The sequence below is a fragment of the Artemia sp. Qi Xiang Cuo genome, chromosome 8 (genome assembly GCF_049724085.1).
Source record: "Artemia sp. Qi Xiang Cuo chromosome 8, ASM4972408v1, whole genome shotgun sequence".
Taxonomy (NCBI): Eukaryota; Metazoa; Arthropoda; class Branchiopoda; order Anostraca; family Artemiidae; genus Artemia; species Artemia sp. Qi Xiang Cuo.
Genome location: NC_142801.1, coordinates 52,686,415 through 52,702,951, shown reverse-complemented (window position 1 = coordinate 52,702,951; position 16,537 = coordinate 52,686,415). Strand labels below are relative to the sequence as shown.

The window sequence follows — 16,537 nt, the reverse complement described above, 5'->3', positions numbered from 1 at the left end:
AGGACAAAGAGAATAATTTTTCCTCGCAGGGGACAAGACTATACAACAACAATTTTTTTTTTACCAATTAAAGAAACACATTTTAAGAGATCTTCTTTCTTTTAACTCTAAGAGAGATAGGTACACTCCTGACAATCTCCATGGTTTCAAAAGAAGCTATATACCATCTAATAGTAGGCTATATTTAACCTTACTAAATCATAGAAAATTATAGGCTAACATTTCTTAAAAGAAAGCAAGCTGAAATGAGATCAAACAATAAGTAATATTAAAATCATCAATTTTATCCGACTCAAAGAAAACAAAATTCTATAATGACTATTGAAACCTACAATTTTTACCAACTAAACAAATAAAATACTCTATATTCTAATCAAAAGCTTGTGTGAAATAAAAAAAAAACAAAAAAAACAGAAAAGTTAATCTTATTTTCAGTCTGTGTCTTTATTACAAATATTTGAAAGATTTTTACCCTCTAGGAGACTGAAAGACTGATTTCCCCTCAAGACCTAACATCCTGGGAATACTGGGGCCACAGAAATCAACATCCAGAAGACCTACCTGAAACACAAATAATAAAGACGTAATAAAATTACAATAATAATCGCGGTAATAATCATAGGAATTTTTTTCTATACACATCTCTTAGCAAACCCTTTCTTCTAAGACATCTATTAAAGGGAAACACCAAAGAAACAATAGAGTTTTTAAGAAAATTTCAGCAAACTGAATAGTATATATTCTAAGACTTAAACACAGAATAGGGTAGTAAGATGGTCCAGCAATGTCAGTAGATTAGCTAGGCACAATTCTGCCTTTCATGAAATAACATTAAATCTTTTTAGGCATATTGGCCTTAAAATGAAAAACACAAAACGGGTAAAACTTTTTGTGAAGACAGTGAACTTAAAAAACACTATTTACGCTAAAACCAATAAAGTCAAAATATTTCAACTTCACCTCTGAAGTCTTTATCAATAAAAAAAAGAAAATTAAAAACCCCAGATTAAATAAAACAAACGTCTGCTAGAAATTAACATAAAAAGATAAGAAAAACACAAATACTATACAAAGAAAAAGAACAAATGAAAAGATTAGATCTCATATGAGTAAATATTGTTATTGTTTTTTTTTTCTTTCTTTTGTTAAAATCTGGTATTGCAATCAAACACAAGCACGAGACAGGGAAACTACTGTACTATAGGGAAATTGTTGTTATCTTCGAATCCGACGAGACAAAACGATCTTTTTATTAAAAATTCTTACATTGAATTCGAGTTTAATTAAGCAAACAGTTCGTGGTGACGAACTGTATGTAAGGAGCAACTCGGGCCAATAGTAACTAAAACTAGTAACTATAAAAAGAATTCTGATAACTATTAAAAATAAAAAAAACAGGTTTTTTTTTATATGAAAGTAAGGAACGACGTTAAAACTTAAAACTAACAGAAAGTATTCCGTGTATAAAAGGGGCTGTCCCCTCCTCAACGCCTCGCTCTTTACGCTAAAGTTTTTTATTGTTTAAAAAAATAGAGTTTTGAGAAAGTCAAACTTTAGCGTAAAGAGCGAGGCGTTGAGGAGGGGACAGCACATTTCATATACCGAATAATTTCTGTTCATCTAAAGTTTTAACGTCGCTCCTTACTTTCACTTAAAAAGACTTTTTTTTTTTATTTAATTTTTGAACGTTTTTAAATTAATGAAGGAATTTATTTTGGCTCACCGTACATGAATAATTAAAACACAATTTGCATATTAATTTTATTTTTATTTGGTTACATGGATTTCTCGAAATTTGTTGAATTTTATTTACGAACGTTTTTATTACTAATAAATATACGTAGCTTACGAATTAACTAACGTAACGAACTTCTATATTCATAGATTTTTAATACGTATGTTAGGGGGTTTGCCCCTAGTGAATACATCTCTCTTTAAGCTAAAATTCGAAATCTGTCTCATTTTTTTAAAAATAAACCCTTAATCACAACGCCAGTTAGTGATAACTTATTGCTATTATGAATGTGATAAACAATCTTTGAATTAAAGAGCGATGCTTCGACTAGGGGGCGAACCGAATTATAAGAGTAATATTTTCTATTTATTTTAAGTTTTAATGTTGCTGCTTACATTGAGTTGAAACGCTCGCTTTTTCTATAATTTAATTTCTGATATTTTTCTTTAATAATGCTGGGAAATCCGGCGCCCCCTTCATAGTAATGTCCCTTCCCCCATGAAAACTACCTACATGGAAAGATTATCCCATGTAACAAACCGGCCCCCCCCCCCTACCCGAAAAAATTCCCCCTGAAAACGTCTGTATACTTCCCAATAACCAATACTATATGTTAACATTGGGTAAAGTTCATAACTTTCAGCCCTCCCCCCGGGGACTTCGGGGGATTAAGTCATCCTAAAAGACATAGTTATTATATATTCGACCATACTGAACGAAATGGCTATCTCAAAATTTTGATCGGATGACTTTGGGAAAAAAATGAGCGTGGGAGGGGGCCTAGTTGAACTCCATTTTTTTTGTCACATAAAAAGGGAACTATAACTTTTATTTTCCTTTCGATTGAGCCCACCCACTTTTTTATTGGACCACTGGTTCTATATTAACACCCCTTAAAAAAAAAAAAAAAAAAAAAAAAAAAAAAAAAAAAAAAAAAAAACACGCATCCGTGATCTTTCTTCTGGCAAAAAATGCAAAATTCCACATTTTTGTAGATAAGTGATTGAAAACTACAGTAGGGTTTTCTGATACGCTGAATACAATGGTGTGATTTTTATTAAGGTTCTATAACTTTTAAGGGGATCTTTCCCCCTTTTTTCTAAAATCAGCCAAATTTTCTCAGGCACGTAACTTTTGATGGGTAAGACTAAACTTGATGAAACTCGTATATTGAAAATCACCATTAAAATATGATTATTTTTATGGATCTATTGGTATCAAAATTCCGTTTTTTAGAGTTTTGGTTACTGTTGAGCCGGGTCGCTCCTTACTTACAGTTCGTTACCACGAACTGTTTGATATTCAAAAGAATTAGCATTTTTGTTTATTCCAAATTTATAGAATTCATCAATTTTAATGTTACCCATTAAAAGCTGCAACCCTGAGGAAATTCGCCCCAATTTTCAAAAAAGGAACACCAAAAAGGCAAGGAAAAAGACCCCAAAAAGGCAAGTGGTCTTAATGAAAATCATATCATTAAATTCCGCATATCAGGTGACTCGTACAGTAGAGTTTTCAGGTTCCTATCTAAGAAATGTGCCATTTTGCACTTTATCCTAGAAGAAAGATCATGGATGCGCGAGGAGTGGCTCTAGCGCGGCCATCTTGGTGTCTGGGCGTTATACTCAGGGTTTGCCAACTGGACGCATTCCTATGTGCCAGGAGACAATGACATAAAAAGGCCAAAAACTTACACATTTTGTAATTTATGACATAAAACTAAACATTCCCCAAATGGATATATATTTTGGTTAAAAAGAGTCATTGTTCCAGTATTTTTTTCTTTTTGAGAATCCAAGTCTTGCCAGAGATGTCGTAAGTAAAGGGTTTTCTCCAAAATAAGAGATTTACATGTTTATATGAGCTTTGTGCTTTCCCACTAAGTCATTTTGTATGTTTTATATGAACTTTTTTTGTTTTTCATTGTATTTGATATTAACTGAACGCCGCTTTGAAAGAGGTTTACAAAGCGTCTTTCAGTCAATAATACAACTGGAAAAAAAAAATTAACCTCTGGTTCTTGAGATTTTAAGATGGACACATTTTAGCTAAATATGATGCATTTTTGGATGCTCATGGGATACATTCATGGATCTTCCTGTGCTAGTGAAAGGTTCGTGTTGTAATCTGTCAAGTTACAGTTTGAAATGTCTGCCTTGACTGAAAATACTGCAAACTATAAGGTGCATGCAGTAATAAGGTCAATGTTACTTATTATTGGACTATTATTATTGGATGTAAATTATTGGACTATTAGGTCAAATATGGCGAATCACAACTCGATCGCATCGTAACTAGTAATGAAACATGGGTTAATCATGTGAACTGTTCACTGCAGCTAATGGATTGAGGGCAGAAGTACCCCCCCCCCCCAAAAAAAAATGTTTACAAACAATGTGGGCAAGGAAGGTTATGGCGACCGTTTTTGGGACAGGAAAGGTGTGCTTCTTGTGGACTTCCTGGAATGAGACAACATGACAAACTCAGAAAGGTATTGCCAAATCTTGGAAAAACCTTAGAAGAGCTATCCAAAACAAGCATAGAAGAAAGTTGAACACAAATATTTTGCTCTTTCATGACAACACCAGATTCCCACTGCTCGATCGTATCGTAACGGGTGATGAAACACAGGTTAAGCATGTGAACTGTGAGATACAATTACGGTTAAAGAAGTAGGGGCACACATATCCCCCCCCCAAAAAAAATGCTCGTAAACAATGTTGCCAAGGAAGGTTATGGCGACAATGTTTTGGGCAGGAAAGATGTACTTCTTGTGGCCTTCCTAGAACAAGGCACGACGATAAACTCAAAAGGTATTGCCAAACTTTGCAAAACCATAGAAGAGCAATCCAAAAAAAAATATAGAAGAAAATTGAGCATGAACATTTTTCTGTTTCATGACAACGCCCAACCTCACACGGCAAATCGCACACATAAAGCTCTAGTACCTTTTAAGTGGGAGTTGTTGCCACATCCGCAGTGCACTGCAGACCCTGTGTTGCCAGATGGGCTTGTTTTCCGCCCCAAGGGCTTGTTTTAGCTGTCAGGGGCGGGCTGAATTTTGGAGTGGGCGTGAGGGCCGTGGGGCGGGAAAATGGTTTTTTTTTGTAGAAAAATGGGCTTATTTTGGGCTTATTTTGACTGAAAGTTTGGAACCAAAGAAAAATTCCAAAATCACGGTGGCTCAGCCTTGGTTATGCACCAAAAAGACAAGAGCCCTCCCGTAGCACGTGGAACACTTTCTATTCTGAAACGCTTCTCCATTAGGAATTTATTTCTGCATGGCTGAGATGGCTCTGCGTTACGAGTCTTACAAGTTATAAGGAATTTTAGTGCTGCTCAGATTAAGGCAAGACTTGAATTTTATGCAGATCTATCCTTTTTTATATATTTGACAGATCTGGCCCAATCTTTTTTTGTGGCCTAGGCTTAGTCTAGAATTGGGACTGTTGCGAAAAATTCATGTCAAGAAAACAATTTATACTTTGTAATATGCAGATTTCCCTACTTGTAATGGTATATACCTAGAGAAGGATAGCCTACATGTTAAGAAAACAGTTCATACTTGATAATTAATATACAGATATAACTGTTGCTGATATCTTGCTTTTAGCCCTGCTATACATTACCCCCAGGCCATCCCCCTTAATTTGCAAATACATGGCTGAAATTCAATCCATTGTACCAGTAAATTTAATCAACTGTGACAAAACAAAAACAGAAAACAAGTTACTGATGGGAGGCAGAATGCATTGGAAATATCTAATTTGGGTTTAATATTTGCAAATTAGGGGAAGGAGTTAGGGATAAAGTAGAGCTGAGATACATGCACTATGTGTTATCTACAATTATTCTGCATATTATGAATTGTTTTCTTAACATGTTTCCTTCTGTACATGTCCTTCTCTAGACTTGTAATTAACACTTTTTAACTGCAAGTTTCTTATACTTTCTCTCCCCCCCCCCCTTATGTGTAAATATACATGGGTGCCCATAGGCTGAATTATAGGAGGGGCTTACATGGTCTAATTGCCACTTCCAGTGCTGTATAATTAAAATCTCAAGACAAAATATTATAGGCAGCACAATAGTGCTGCCTAAGTAAAGAGCAATGTGGGCACAATATATTGTTTTGTTTTTTAGACCAGGGAACTTCCTATAGAAAGAAATGTCATAGGAAATATAAAAAGAGGCTCATGGAACCAGCTCCCCCTCCCCCACGTCAATTACTTCCCCAAACACATCCAATTACAAATTTGAGATAGCCATTTTGTTCAGCATAGTTTAAAGGTCCAGAAATTATGACTTTGGGAATGCTCCCCCCCCCAACCCTCAGAGCAATATTCGCAAGAGAATATAAAAACATACGCATTAAGCAAATGCAAGAAATATTTAGGCAGATATCGAACTAAATCAAAACAATATATGAACGTGTGGACTTTCAAAAAGGTGACAAAGCAATATCTCAAGAACAACTTATATTAATAAGTTAGATCTTTAAGAGTACATTGTGGGGGATTTTGAACTAGCCAGAAGGCACTATGTGTATACTTTTAGTCATAATTTCTAAGTCTCCATGAATTCTGGGGTTGTAGCCATGTTTCTTGAAAGCATCCAACATCAATTTTTTCTTTTTCTAAATAGCACTCTAATAAATCCTTTTTCCTTTCATAACAGATTGGATGTTAAAAGATAGCAACTTCATTCTGGTTTATTTGCTAGATTCCAAACTTCTTCTACATTGATTTCAATTTTGAACAGTGAGTGCATAAGTTGACATAACTTCACTATCCTATCTTTCATTTCTAATTCCTTGATGTCTATCACTTCTGGCACTTTGGATACAAATAACACTAGATGTTGAAGGGTGTTTTTTGGTTTAAGGGGGGGTTGCTCTTTCACAGCCTTCTTATTTAGTGCATCTGCATAACTCCGGTATGCATTAGCTGCTCTTTTCATTGGTACGTTTTGGGCAACTGCAATTTTTATGATTTCACGGCTTTGTTGGCGGGCTGGGCAGCTACCAGATGTTGTTGAACGTTTTTTCCCACAGTTAGCACAGACATACTTTTGGTATTTTCCTGACTCTTTGGTTTCTAGTTTTAAGGGACACTCATTAGAAGAGTGTTTGTTTGTACATCTCAAGCATACAGCATGTGGCGACCTACACTTTTCTTGAGTGTGGCCATACTTTTGGCATTTAAAGCACTGAATAATTGGTCGGTTGTATCTCTCAATACTTCTTTTTCTTCCATATAGCCAAATGCACTGGGGAAGAGAGTTGCTCTCAAATGTAACACAAATACTCAGGCTATTTTCTAATTTTTTGGTTTCTTGATTATATATATTTAACCTCTTTAATTTCTTAATCTCAATATTTGTTTCTACCCTGAGGTCTGTCAGCAGTTCTTCCTTTGAATAATCTAGTGCTATTTGCTTGATTACATCATAGCTGACCTGTCTTTTCTCTTCAGGTGCTACATCAACAACATCTAGCTTCAGAATTTTGATTAAAGTCTCCAATGCAGTTTGTGATTGAACATATACTGATAGTCTATTTCTATCATAGTTTGAGTAAAAGTAAAATTTTTCAGTTTGGAGAATTTTCTTAAGTTCTAGAGTGATTGCTCTGTCTGATGGAAGTTTTACCTGTGAGGTGAAAACCACTGTTAGACTAGTCCCTGATTCACTGCTTATAAACTCACCAGCTGCCTCTATTGTATTATTTCTAACTCTGAATTTTTCTGGAAATCTTTCAACTATAGTAGGTTTTACAGTCTTTGAAGTTTCTTGCTCAAGAGATGAGCCACTTCTCTTACCACTCCTTTCCAGGAAACCGCTGATCCCATCGGCATCCATATGGTTTACAACATTTGTGAGTTCCTCCTCTTCTTCCTGGGGGAGGGGAGGATAATCAACTAACAACCCTGAAAATCTATTATGGACGCTTACTGAGGGTACAAATTGTAAATTTTGGGTTTGGGGTGCATGGTATAAATGACCTTGATGAATTGGATATGGCAGAGGTGCATAGTAAACTGTAGGGGGCCCTGTAATTTCCTGAAATATTGAGTGAGGAAATTGCATAGGTGTTTCATGGGGCTGTCCAGAGTATACTGGAAATGACTGGGTGTGATATGGTGAGCATGCTATGTAGGTTGCTAGTAATGATATTTGTGGAGGAAACAGTCCTTCTAGTGCTGGTATTGATCCTGTTTGTATATGGTTTGTCTCTAGTGGATGGCTAGTTCCAACTGTGACATTTCCCCCCGGAGGAACCCCCATTAGAAGGTGGGAATTCATAAAATAATCCTAATACAACTATTGTAAGTGCTCTTACCCGAAATCAATACTTCAGAATGCGAAATAGTCTAGAAAATAAGCCTTGGCAACAATCTTTTAATTTTACCGCGTTGTTCGTTTTCCTCGATCTTGACCATTCCTTTGTAATTGGGTCTCAATTTTTCATAAATTTGCAATGATCTTTTTCCTTATGAGATTAAAAGTCTAGCTAGGGTTTTTTAAATTTTGCACCAGGAATAAACATTGCGCAATGACATAAATTCAAAGGGTATAGTGTTGTTTTTTTTTTAAAGAATAACAGATGGCTAAAAAGAGATAACCCTTGAGACCTATATGGAAAAAACAAAATAGTGTTTTATTTTTTATAAGTAATTATTTGTAACAACCAGTATTTTTCTATCTAAACTAATTACTTATAAATCTTTTTAGTGGCCTAATAAAAATTATGATATAAACCGAAATGAATCATACATATTGTACATATAAAATTGTGAGTTTTTTTCATGTATGTAATAATTTATGCTTTATGTGTATATTTATTTTAGATATGTGTATATCTAAAACTAATTTTAGAATCAAAGTCTTTGTTTTTTGGAAAAAAAAAATTTATGTAATTTTTTAAGCAGTTTCTTTCAATTTTGGTGATTTTGGAAGCCCTTACTTATTAACAAATTCCAAAACCAAATCGATGGTACCAGGCCCAAAGGGGAAATCAAACCATAACTAATACATCCAACTGATAAATCGACTTTTAAGCAATACATCGGAAGTAGCCTATGCAGTATGAGTGAGAATTTAACTAAAATTTAACTACAAATCAAGTGAGAACAAATCGATTTTATTTTAGTCCTACGGAGTGAAAGCAAGCTTTGCTGAATAAGGCTTTAATTGAATGTTACTGCAAAAATGTTGTTGCAATGCTTTGTTTTAAAGTGAAAGTTTGTGAAATTTCCAAAGTTAAATTGAAAAATGTTGTGTTTAATTTAATCAAAGCATTTCTAACTTAAAAAAGAGGAAAGTTATATTATAGGCCAATCACACTATCCAAATAAATCAAATATTATTCGGTAATTAAATTAATTCAAAATTGGATAAGTCAAATAGTTTCTAAATAACAAAAAAATCTTTAGTCTTATTTTAATAAAGACGCTAGTGCACATGCTTACAGCTATCAGTCAGTCATAATAGAAAAGAAGATATACAGAATATGCGGTAGCGCAGTTGCGTTATACAACCTAGCTAAAATCATGCGATTAAAACGGAGTTTTTTGCCACAATGTTACCATGTGACGCCAAAATACGCTTTAGCAAGTGGCTAACTATGAGCAAGCGGGTAGCTCGCACGGAAGTTCTGACAGGGAGGCCCAAATAAGTTAACGAAGACACTACCTTAACGGTAATATCACGAAGTCTAATAGATACATCAGTCAAATCATTCTAATTAAAGACATAATTTATCTCTAAGACAGCATTTGTAGTATCTAACGGTACAGATAGCGCGAGAACTCTTCTTTTGGTTTGCAATGGCTCTGCTGTTGCTCGATCAGAGACAATTAAGTATATCGGAATTCAGTACGGATCTGACTTTAGAATGCTACGCAGACTGGTTTCGTCCTCGGCATATCGAGGAATGCGCACCGGGCACGCAAAAGCGGTAACTCTGAAAAATACTGTGAGTAAAAGGATTCTGGCGAGACTTTTTAACCCAATGGTAACATCGCATTTTTCTTTACATTTCCTCTTTATTTGATCTGCTTACACAGTCCGAAAAACGACAACTTTGTACTAAACACTTTAAGCTTGCAAAATCTGTTAGGAATCATGCCCTGGACGTCCAATACATCCTTATGCTAAAGGTTCGGAATTATTGATCCTACCGCAAAATGCAAAGAAATTGAAAGCTGTTTGAAAGCTTGTGCCAAAACCCTGAAAGCTTGTGCCAAAACCCTGACGCACCTGTATTTTTCCTGAAACCCTGAAAGCTTATATATATATATATATATATATATATATATATATATATATATATATATATATATATATATATATATATATATATATATATATATATATATATATATATATATATATATATATATATATATATATATATATATATATATATATATATATATATATATATATATATATATATATATATATATATATATATATATATATATATATATATATATATATATATATTAAAAAGAACAATCTCAGACATAGCTGCTTTGGCGTTGAAACTAAGACCAATTTTCTGGTATTCATCATTTAATATTATAAAATTCTCCTCAAAGCACGCAATGGTCCGACAAGACTTAGATTCAAACCACAAACTATACATGAACATTCAATATGCGATCGTGGCTGTATTATTGAATTATTGAAAAAATCAGGTGAAATAATAAATCCCTGTCTCACTCCCTTATAAACCGGTAAGACAACATAAATATTACTCAAACCAGGAATATAAATACGGACCACGAAATTATCATATAAATACCGATGCGCTCCTATCACTGAAGGGTTGAACCCCCTTGTATATACTGAATACAAAATATATTCATGGACGTGCAAATTCAATGCACGGTGAACATCATGGCTACCAAGAACTAGAGATTCACTAGATGCATCAGCATACAAAAGTATAGCACATAGAGCAGACAGAGCATGATCAGACCCCAGTCCCTTCTGAAATATACATATATATATATATATATATATATATATATATATATATATATATATATATATATATATATATATATATATATATATATATATATATATATATATATATATATATATATATATATATATATATATATATATATATATATATTTTTTTGTTATATAAAAAAATCTTATCAAAACAGTAGTTTAATATTGATATACAGACATGTACAGGATGAAAAGACAAAAAAAAAACAAAAAAAAAAAACAGAAACACAGGGATAGATACCACAGTCGTTAGTCCTGAAGATCAGGCTGGGCATTCCCTGCTATTCTTGCCATGAAAGTAAACCTCAAAAATTGAGGTTGTAGGCAAAATAATGACCCACTAAATAATGATGGCATACAAAGCATGTTTAAAAAGTTTAAAATTTATTTCTTTAAATAAAGTATAAAGAGTTGAGGCCAACTCTTATTAAGGAGGGAAGTACTGTAGTAAGCTGACTATTAAGTCAGAAATTGAATTTAGTGGAATAAATTATTATGACAGAAATACAAATTGCAGTTTGGAAATTACCACTTTTTACTAAGATAAGTGTATGGAAAAGAACCACAGATCCTAGAGCTCAGGATATGTTATGGCATTGGAGGAAATTGGAAAATATCCACATGCTGGCTTATGCACTTGTGTAGCCTGGAAAGCGCGTTGGGCCTAATCTATAAAAGATACATTTTATTGTAACTAGCAACTTTTTATCTATTGATACACAGGTAACCTCTGGTTTTTGTAAAAAAAAATTCTTAGGAGTGTTTTAGAGTATCATAATTATCCTTCATTTTCTTATAGTCTATAGATATATCTTTCTTTTCTTGTTGTTCTGTGGGTCAATAGTCCCGGTACCGAGATTAGTAAAACCTTGTACAGTTGTTGAGTTCAATAAAAAACAATCAATATTTATACCAACTTCCCTATACCAATATTTATACCTTTCATCTATGCCCAGTAGGAATGCCTAGTATAATTAGTCAAGCCAACCCTAAGTGGAGATACTAACCTAGCATAAATTACTGCATAGACTTACCCCCTCTAGCCATACAATACCCACTCCACTATAACTTTAAATAACAGATTTCTATGATTTTAGCAAATCTGCATATCAATTTCAAATTACATGGAGTGTTATGGTTTAACTATCCTAATTTTTTTTATACCCTCTGACATCCTGCATTACCCACCAATAGTTGCAGGGTATGTGAGCATATAAATATGTAGGCCCCTGGACAATATAGTGACAAATTGTATAAATGGTGGCTCTGCATTCTGCATGCTTATTTGTTGCACTGTTCTTACTTGATGAACATTACCTATTTATCTATTGCTTGATAGTAAGTTTTTATTTCGAGGTTTTATTTCGTGATTCTTCTTTGAAAACAAACACTGAGCTTCTTATCAGAGGTGTTATGTATAAGCAGGTGAAGACTCCCTCCTAACATGTTTAATTGGCAGGTGAAATAATAATGTCAGTAAAACTGTAGTGCAAAATGTTGTATTATACAATCTCTATGTTTCAAGTAGCTAAATAACAGTAAGAAAATAAACGGTATTAGTCTAAAAAGGCAAGATATTCATAACCTAGCTCTACACCACTTTAATCATCATTAAAATGGGAAGCAAGAAAATATTTTATGGCTAGGGTACTTTACCTGTTGCAGTACAGTAAAACAAAAGACAGTGTCAGTAATGATGAGAGAGAAATATAATTTGAGTTCTTGAAGAGCAATTCTGGCAGAATTGTGACCAAGGGGAAACCTACATCTTTAAAAAAAAAAAGGAGATGCCTGAGTTAGGCTATCTTGAGTTTTTATTGATGCTTATTCCTTTTGAGTGTTTCTACGTTTGAAATGTTTATCTTTATCAAATTTCCCAAATACAGTGGCTAAGCATCTTAAACATCTGACAATTTTCTAGAAAACTTGACAACAAATACAGATGGTGGAAAATTATGCAAATTTTTAAAGCCAAAAAAACAAACAAATAGTAATATGAAAAAAATGACAGTTTTCAATATATCAACAAGATTGTTTGTTAAAACAAACAAACATGAAAATAAAATCAATAGAAATTTTCTGCACTATATAGCCTAGGCTAACTATATTGACTTGACAATTATGTCATGATTTCTAAGGAGAAATACCAAGCCATTGCTACTTCAGGATTGGGTAAATTAAGCAATTCAAGCTTTCATTTTTCTGTACTTAGTACAGTGAAACTTTTCTTTGCACACTTTATAGAGTCATTTTTTCAGCAAATCAAAATCATTGGATGCATAATGTTAATACTATTGAATGCCAAAGAAAAAGAGGAATCAATGGTAAAATATTTTCTCTAAGACAAGAAAAAACTAAGCAGCGTGGTATTTAGTTTTGGGAAATAATAATTTTATGATAATGGTGCCAGCAAGAAATAAATCTTTGTACCCATCTAGCTACTGTTGGTTAGTGCCAGAGTTTTAGACTGGTAATTTTGGTCCATAAGACTTTAGTATGGTTTTTAGTAAAGGAACTGCTTTTTACCTAATTATCTAAATGCTAAATGACTATTTTCTCAATCGAAATTTTTCTTGTAATTTAAGTTTGCCTAAACATTTGCTGATTTTCTTTTCTTTTTTTCTTTTTTTTTATTAAACACAGGAGAAAGCCATATGCTTGTCACAATACAAATACAAGAAATGACAGCTCAACAGCAACACTACAAAACACAAAACAAAAATATTCATCAGTAAAAACAACTAAACAACTAACTATATTACAGAACCTGTTTTTCATAGAACTGAGTTTCAACAAGAGCACTCTTAAATGTTTGTGCAGAAACTATGGCATCAGGTAAAGTATTCCAAAAATTTTGTTGCTCTGTTCATAAGATTACATTACCTATTTTCTTGTGCACTGCAGCTGATAATGTTTATCCAAGTTTTGTTGAGTGGCTGAGTAATGACTAAGCTTGAAGAAATCAGCCTAGTCCATATTATCAACACCCTTCATAATACAGTACATATTGACCAGGTCAATCCTGTCCCATCAAAACTGCAGAGAAGGAAGTCCCAAACATTGCAGTTAATGCTGATATGGTAAATGACTCAAATATGGCACAAATTTTGACACCCAATGTTGAACCTTTTCAATTTGCAGTAAGTCATGTTTTCATGTTGGATACCACACAGAGGAACACTATTCTACCATCAGGGTGTACTATTGTTATGCATAGTGTCATAAAATTTTGAAAGTTAAATTTCCTGAAACTTCTCTTAATTTGAAGCGTCCCCAGGGCATAACTTACAACCCTTACCCTGAGGGCTGGGGATTTTATTATCCTCAAAGACATAATTTCCAGACTGTTCTGATATGCTGAACAAATTGGATATCAAAATTTTGATTGGAAGTGATTGGGGTAATTATGGGCGGGGGGGGGGTCATTTGCCCTCTGATCAATTTCTAGTAATAAAAAATGCACTAGTCTTTTTAATTTCCAATCAAATGAGCCCTTTTTGAAGCTTTTACAACAAAATGTTCTATAAAAACCTTATATGCCCCAAGGGAATAACTTACAACAATAGTCCTGAGGGCTATGGGGGGAGGTTTTTCATCCTCAGACATAATTTCCAGACCTTTCAACTATGTTGAACAAAATGGCCATATCAAATACTGATTGATAATGTTTGGGGAAATGATGGACCTTGGGGGGGGGGGATTCTCCCTCCAAATACTTTTAACTATTAAAAAGGACAATAGCCCTTTCAATTTCCAATCAAATGAGCCCTTTTTAAAGTTTTTACAACAGCACTTTCTATAGAAACACTATATGTAAGTTATGCCCCCCAGGGCATAACTTACAACCTTAGCCCTGAGGGCTGTGGGGGGGGGGGTTATCATCCTGAAAGACCTAACTTTCAGAACTTTAAACTACTTTGAACAAAATGACTTTCTTAAAATTGTGATTGGATGTGTTTGGGGAAACAGTGGGCGTGAGAGGGGGGTTAGTTACCCTTCAACTACTTTTGACTATTGAAAAAGGCACTAGCCCTTTCAATTTCCAATCAAACAAGCCCTTTTTAAAGTTTCTATGACAAAACTTTCTATAAAAACCTTATATGCCCCCAGGGCATAACTTACAACCTTTGCCCTGGGGAGTCTAGGGGGTTTGTTATCCTCAAATACATAATTTGCAGAACTTTCAACTATGTTGAACAAAATGGCTATCTCATAACTTTGATTAAATGAGTTTGGGGAAATGGTGGGCATGAGGGGGTTAGTTACTCTCCATTTACTTTTGACTATTAAAAAGGGCACTAGCCCTTTCAATTTCCAATCAAACAAGCACTTTTAAAAGTTTCTATGACAAAACTTTCTATAAAACCTTATATACCCCCAGGGCATAACTTACAACCCTTGTCCTGAAGTTTCTGAGGGGGTTATCATCCTCAAAGACCAAACAAAATGGCTATCTAAAAAATTTTGATTGGATGTCTTTGGGGAAATAGTGGATGTGGGAGGGGGTGGAGTTGCCCTTCAATCACTATTAAAAAGGCACCAGCCCTTTCAATTTCAAATTGAATGAGCCCTTTTTGATCATCCTCAAAGACCTCATTTCCAAAACTTTTAACTATGTTGAACAAAATGGCTATCTAAAAATATTGATTGGATGTGTTTGGGGAAAAGATGGGCATGAGAGGGGGGTTAGCTGCTCTCCAATCACTTTCAACTATTAAAAAGGGAAGTAGCCCTTTGAATTTCCAATTAAATGAGCCCTTTTTCAAGTTTCTACAAAAAATCTTTCAACAAAAACCTTATATGCCCCAAGGGCATAACTTATAACCCTTGCCCTGAAGACTGTGGGGTAGTGTCCACCTCAAAAACATAATTTCTAGAACTTTCAAATAAAATTTGATTGGATATGTTTGGGGAAATGGTGGGCATGGAAAGGGTGTTAGTTACCGTCCAATCACTTTCAACTATTAAAAGGGCACTAGCCATTTCAATTTCCAACTGAATGAGCCCTTTTTGAAGTTTCTACAACAATACTTTCCATATAAAACCTTATATGCCCCTCAGGGCATTACTTACAACCCTTGCCCTGAGGGCTGTGGGGGGGGGGGGGTTGTCATCCTCTAAAACCTAATTTCCAGAGCCTTTAACTACATTGAACAAAATGCCTATCTCAAAATTTTGATTGGATGTGTTTGGGGAAAACCTGGGTGTGAGAGGGGGTTTAGTTGCCCTCTAATCACTTTCAACTATTAAAAAGGGCACTAGCCCTTTGAATTTCCAATCAAACGAGCTGTTTTCAAGTTTATACAACAAAGCTTTCAATAAAAACCTTAAATAGCCACAGGGCATAACTTACAACCCTTGCCCTGAGGGCTGTGGGGGGAGTGTCCTCCTCAAAGACATAACTTCCAGATCTTTCAACTACATTGAACAAAATGGCTATCTCAAAATTTTGATTGGATGTGTTTGGGGAAATGGTGGAAGGAAAGGGTGTTAGTTGCCATCCAATCACTTTTGACAATTAAAAAGGGCACAAGTCCTTCAAATTTCCAATTGAATGAGCCTTTTTTGTAGTTTCTACAACAACTCCCTTGATACAAAGTGCCCTGGTCTAAAACCAAAAAACAAATATACATTGTGCCAACATTGTCCTTTACTTAGGCAGTGCTATTGTGCTGCCTATGATAACAAGGAAAGAACTTATCACATGCTCATTTTATAACCTCTTGAATAAACTCAAAAGCAACATCTGCATTACTAATTTGAAGCTCCTCAACA

General features: G+C 34.3%; 1 protein-coding gene across 1 annotated transcript in view; it reads right to left on the bottom strand.

The window, feature by feature from the left end:
* Nucleotides 1–16,537, bottom strand: part of Nubp2 (NUBP iron-sulfur cluster assembly factor 2) — a 34,666-nt gene that overhangs the window by 15,926 nt on the left and 2,203 nt on the right. The window contains exon 2 of the mRNA XM_089093009.1: nucleotides 473–561. Within this exon, the coding sequence (XP_088949135.1) occupies nucleotides 473–561 (89 nt within the window). The remainder of the gene's footprint in view (nucleotides 1–472; nucleotides 562–16,537) is intronic.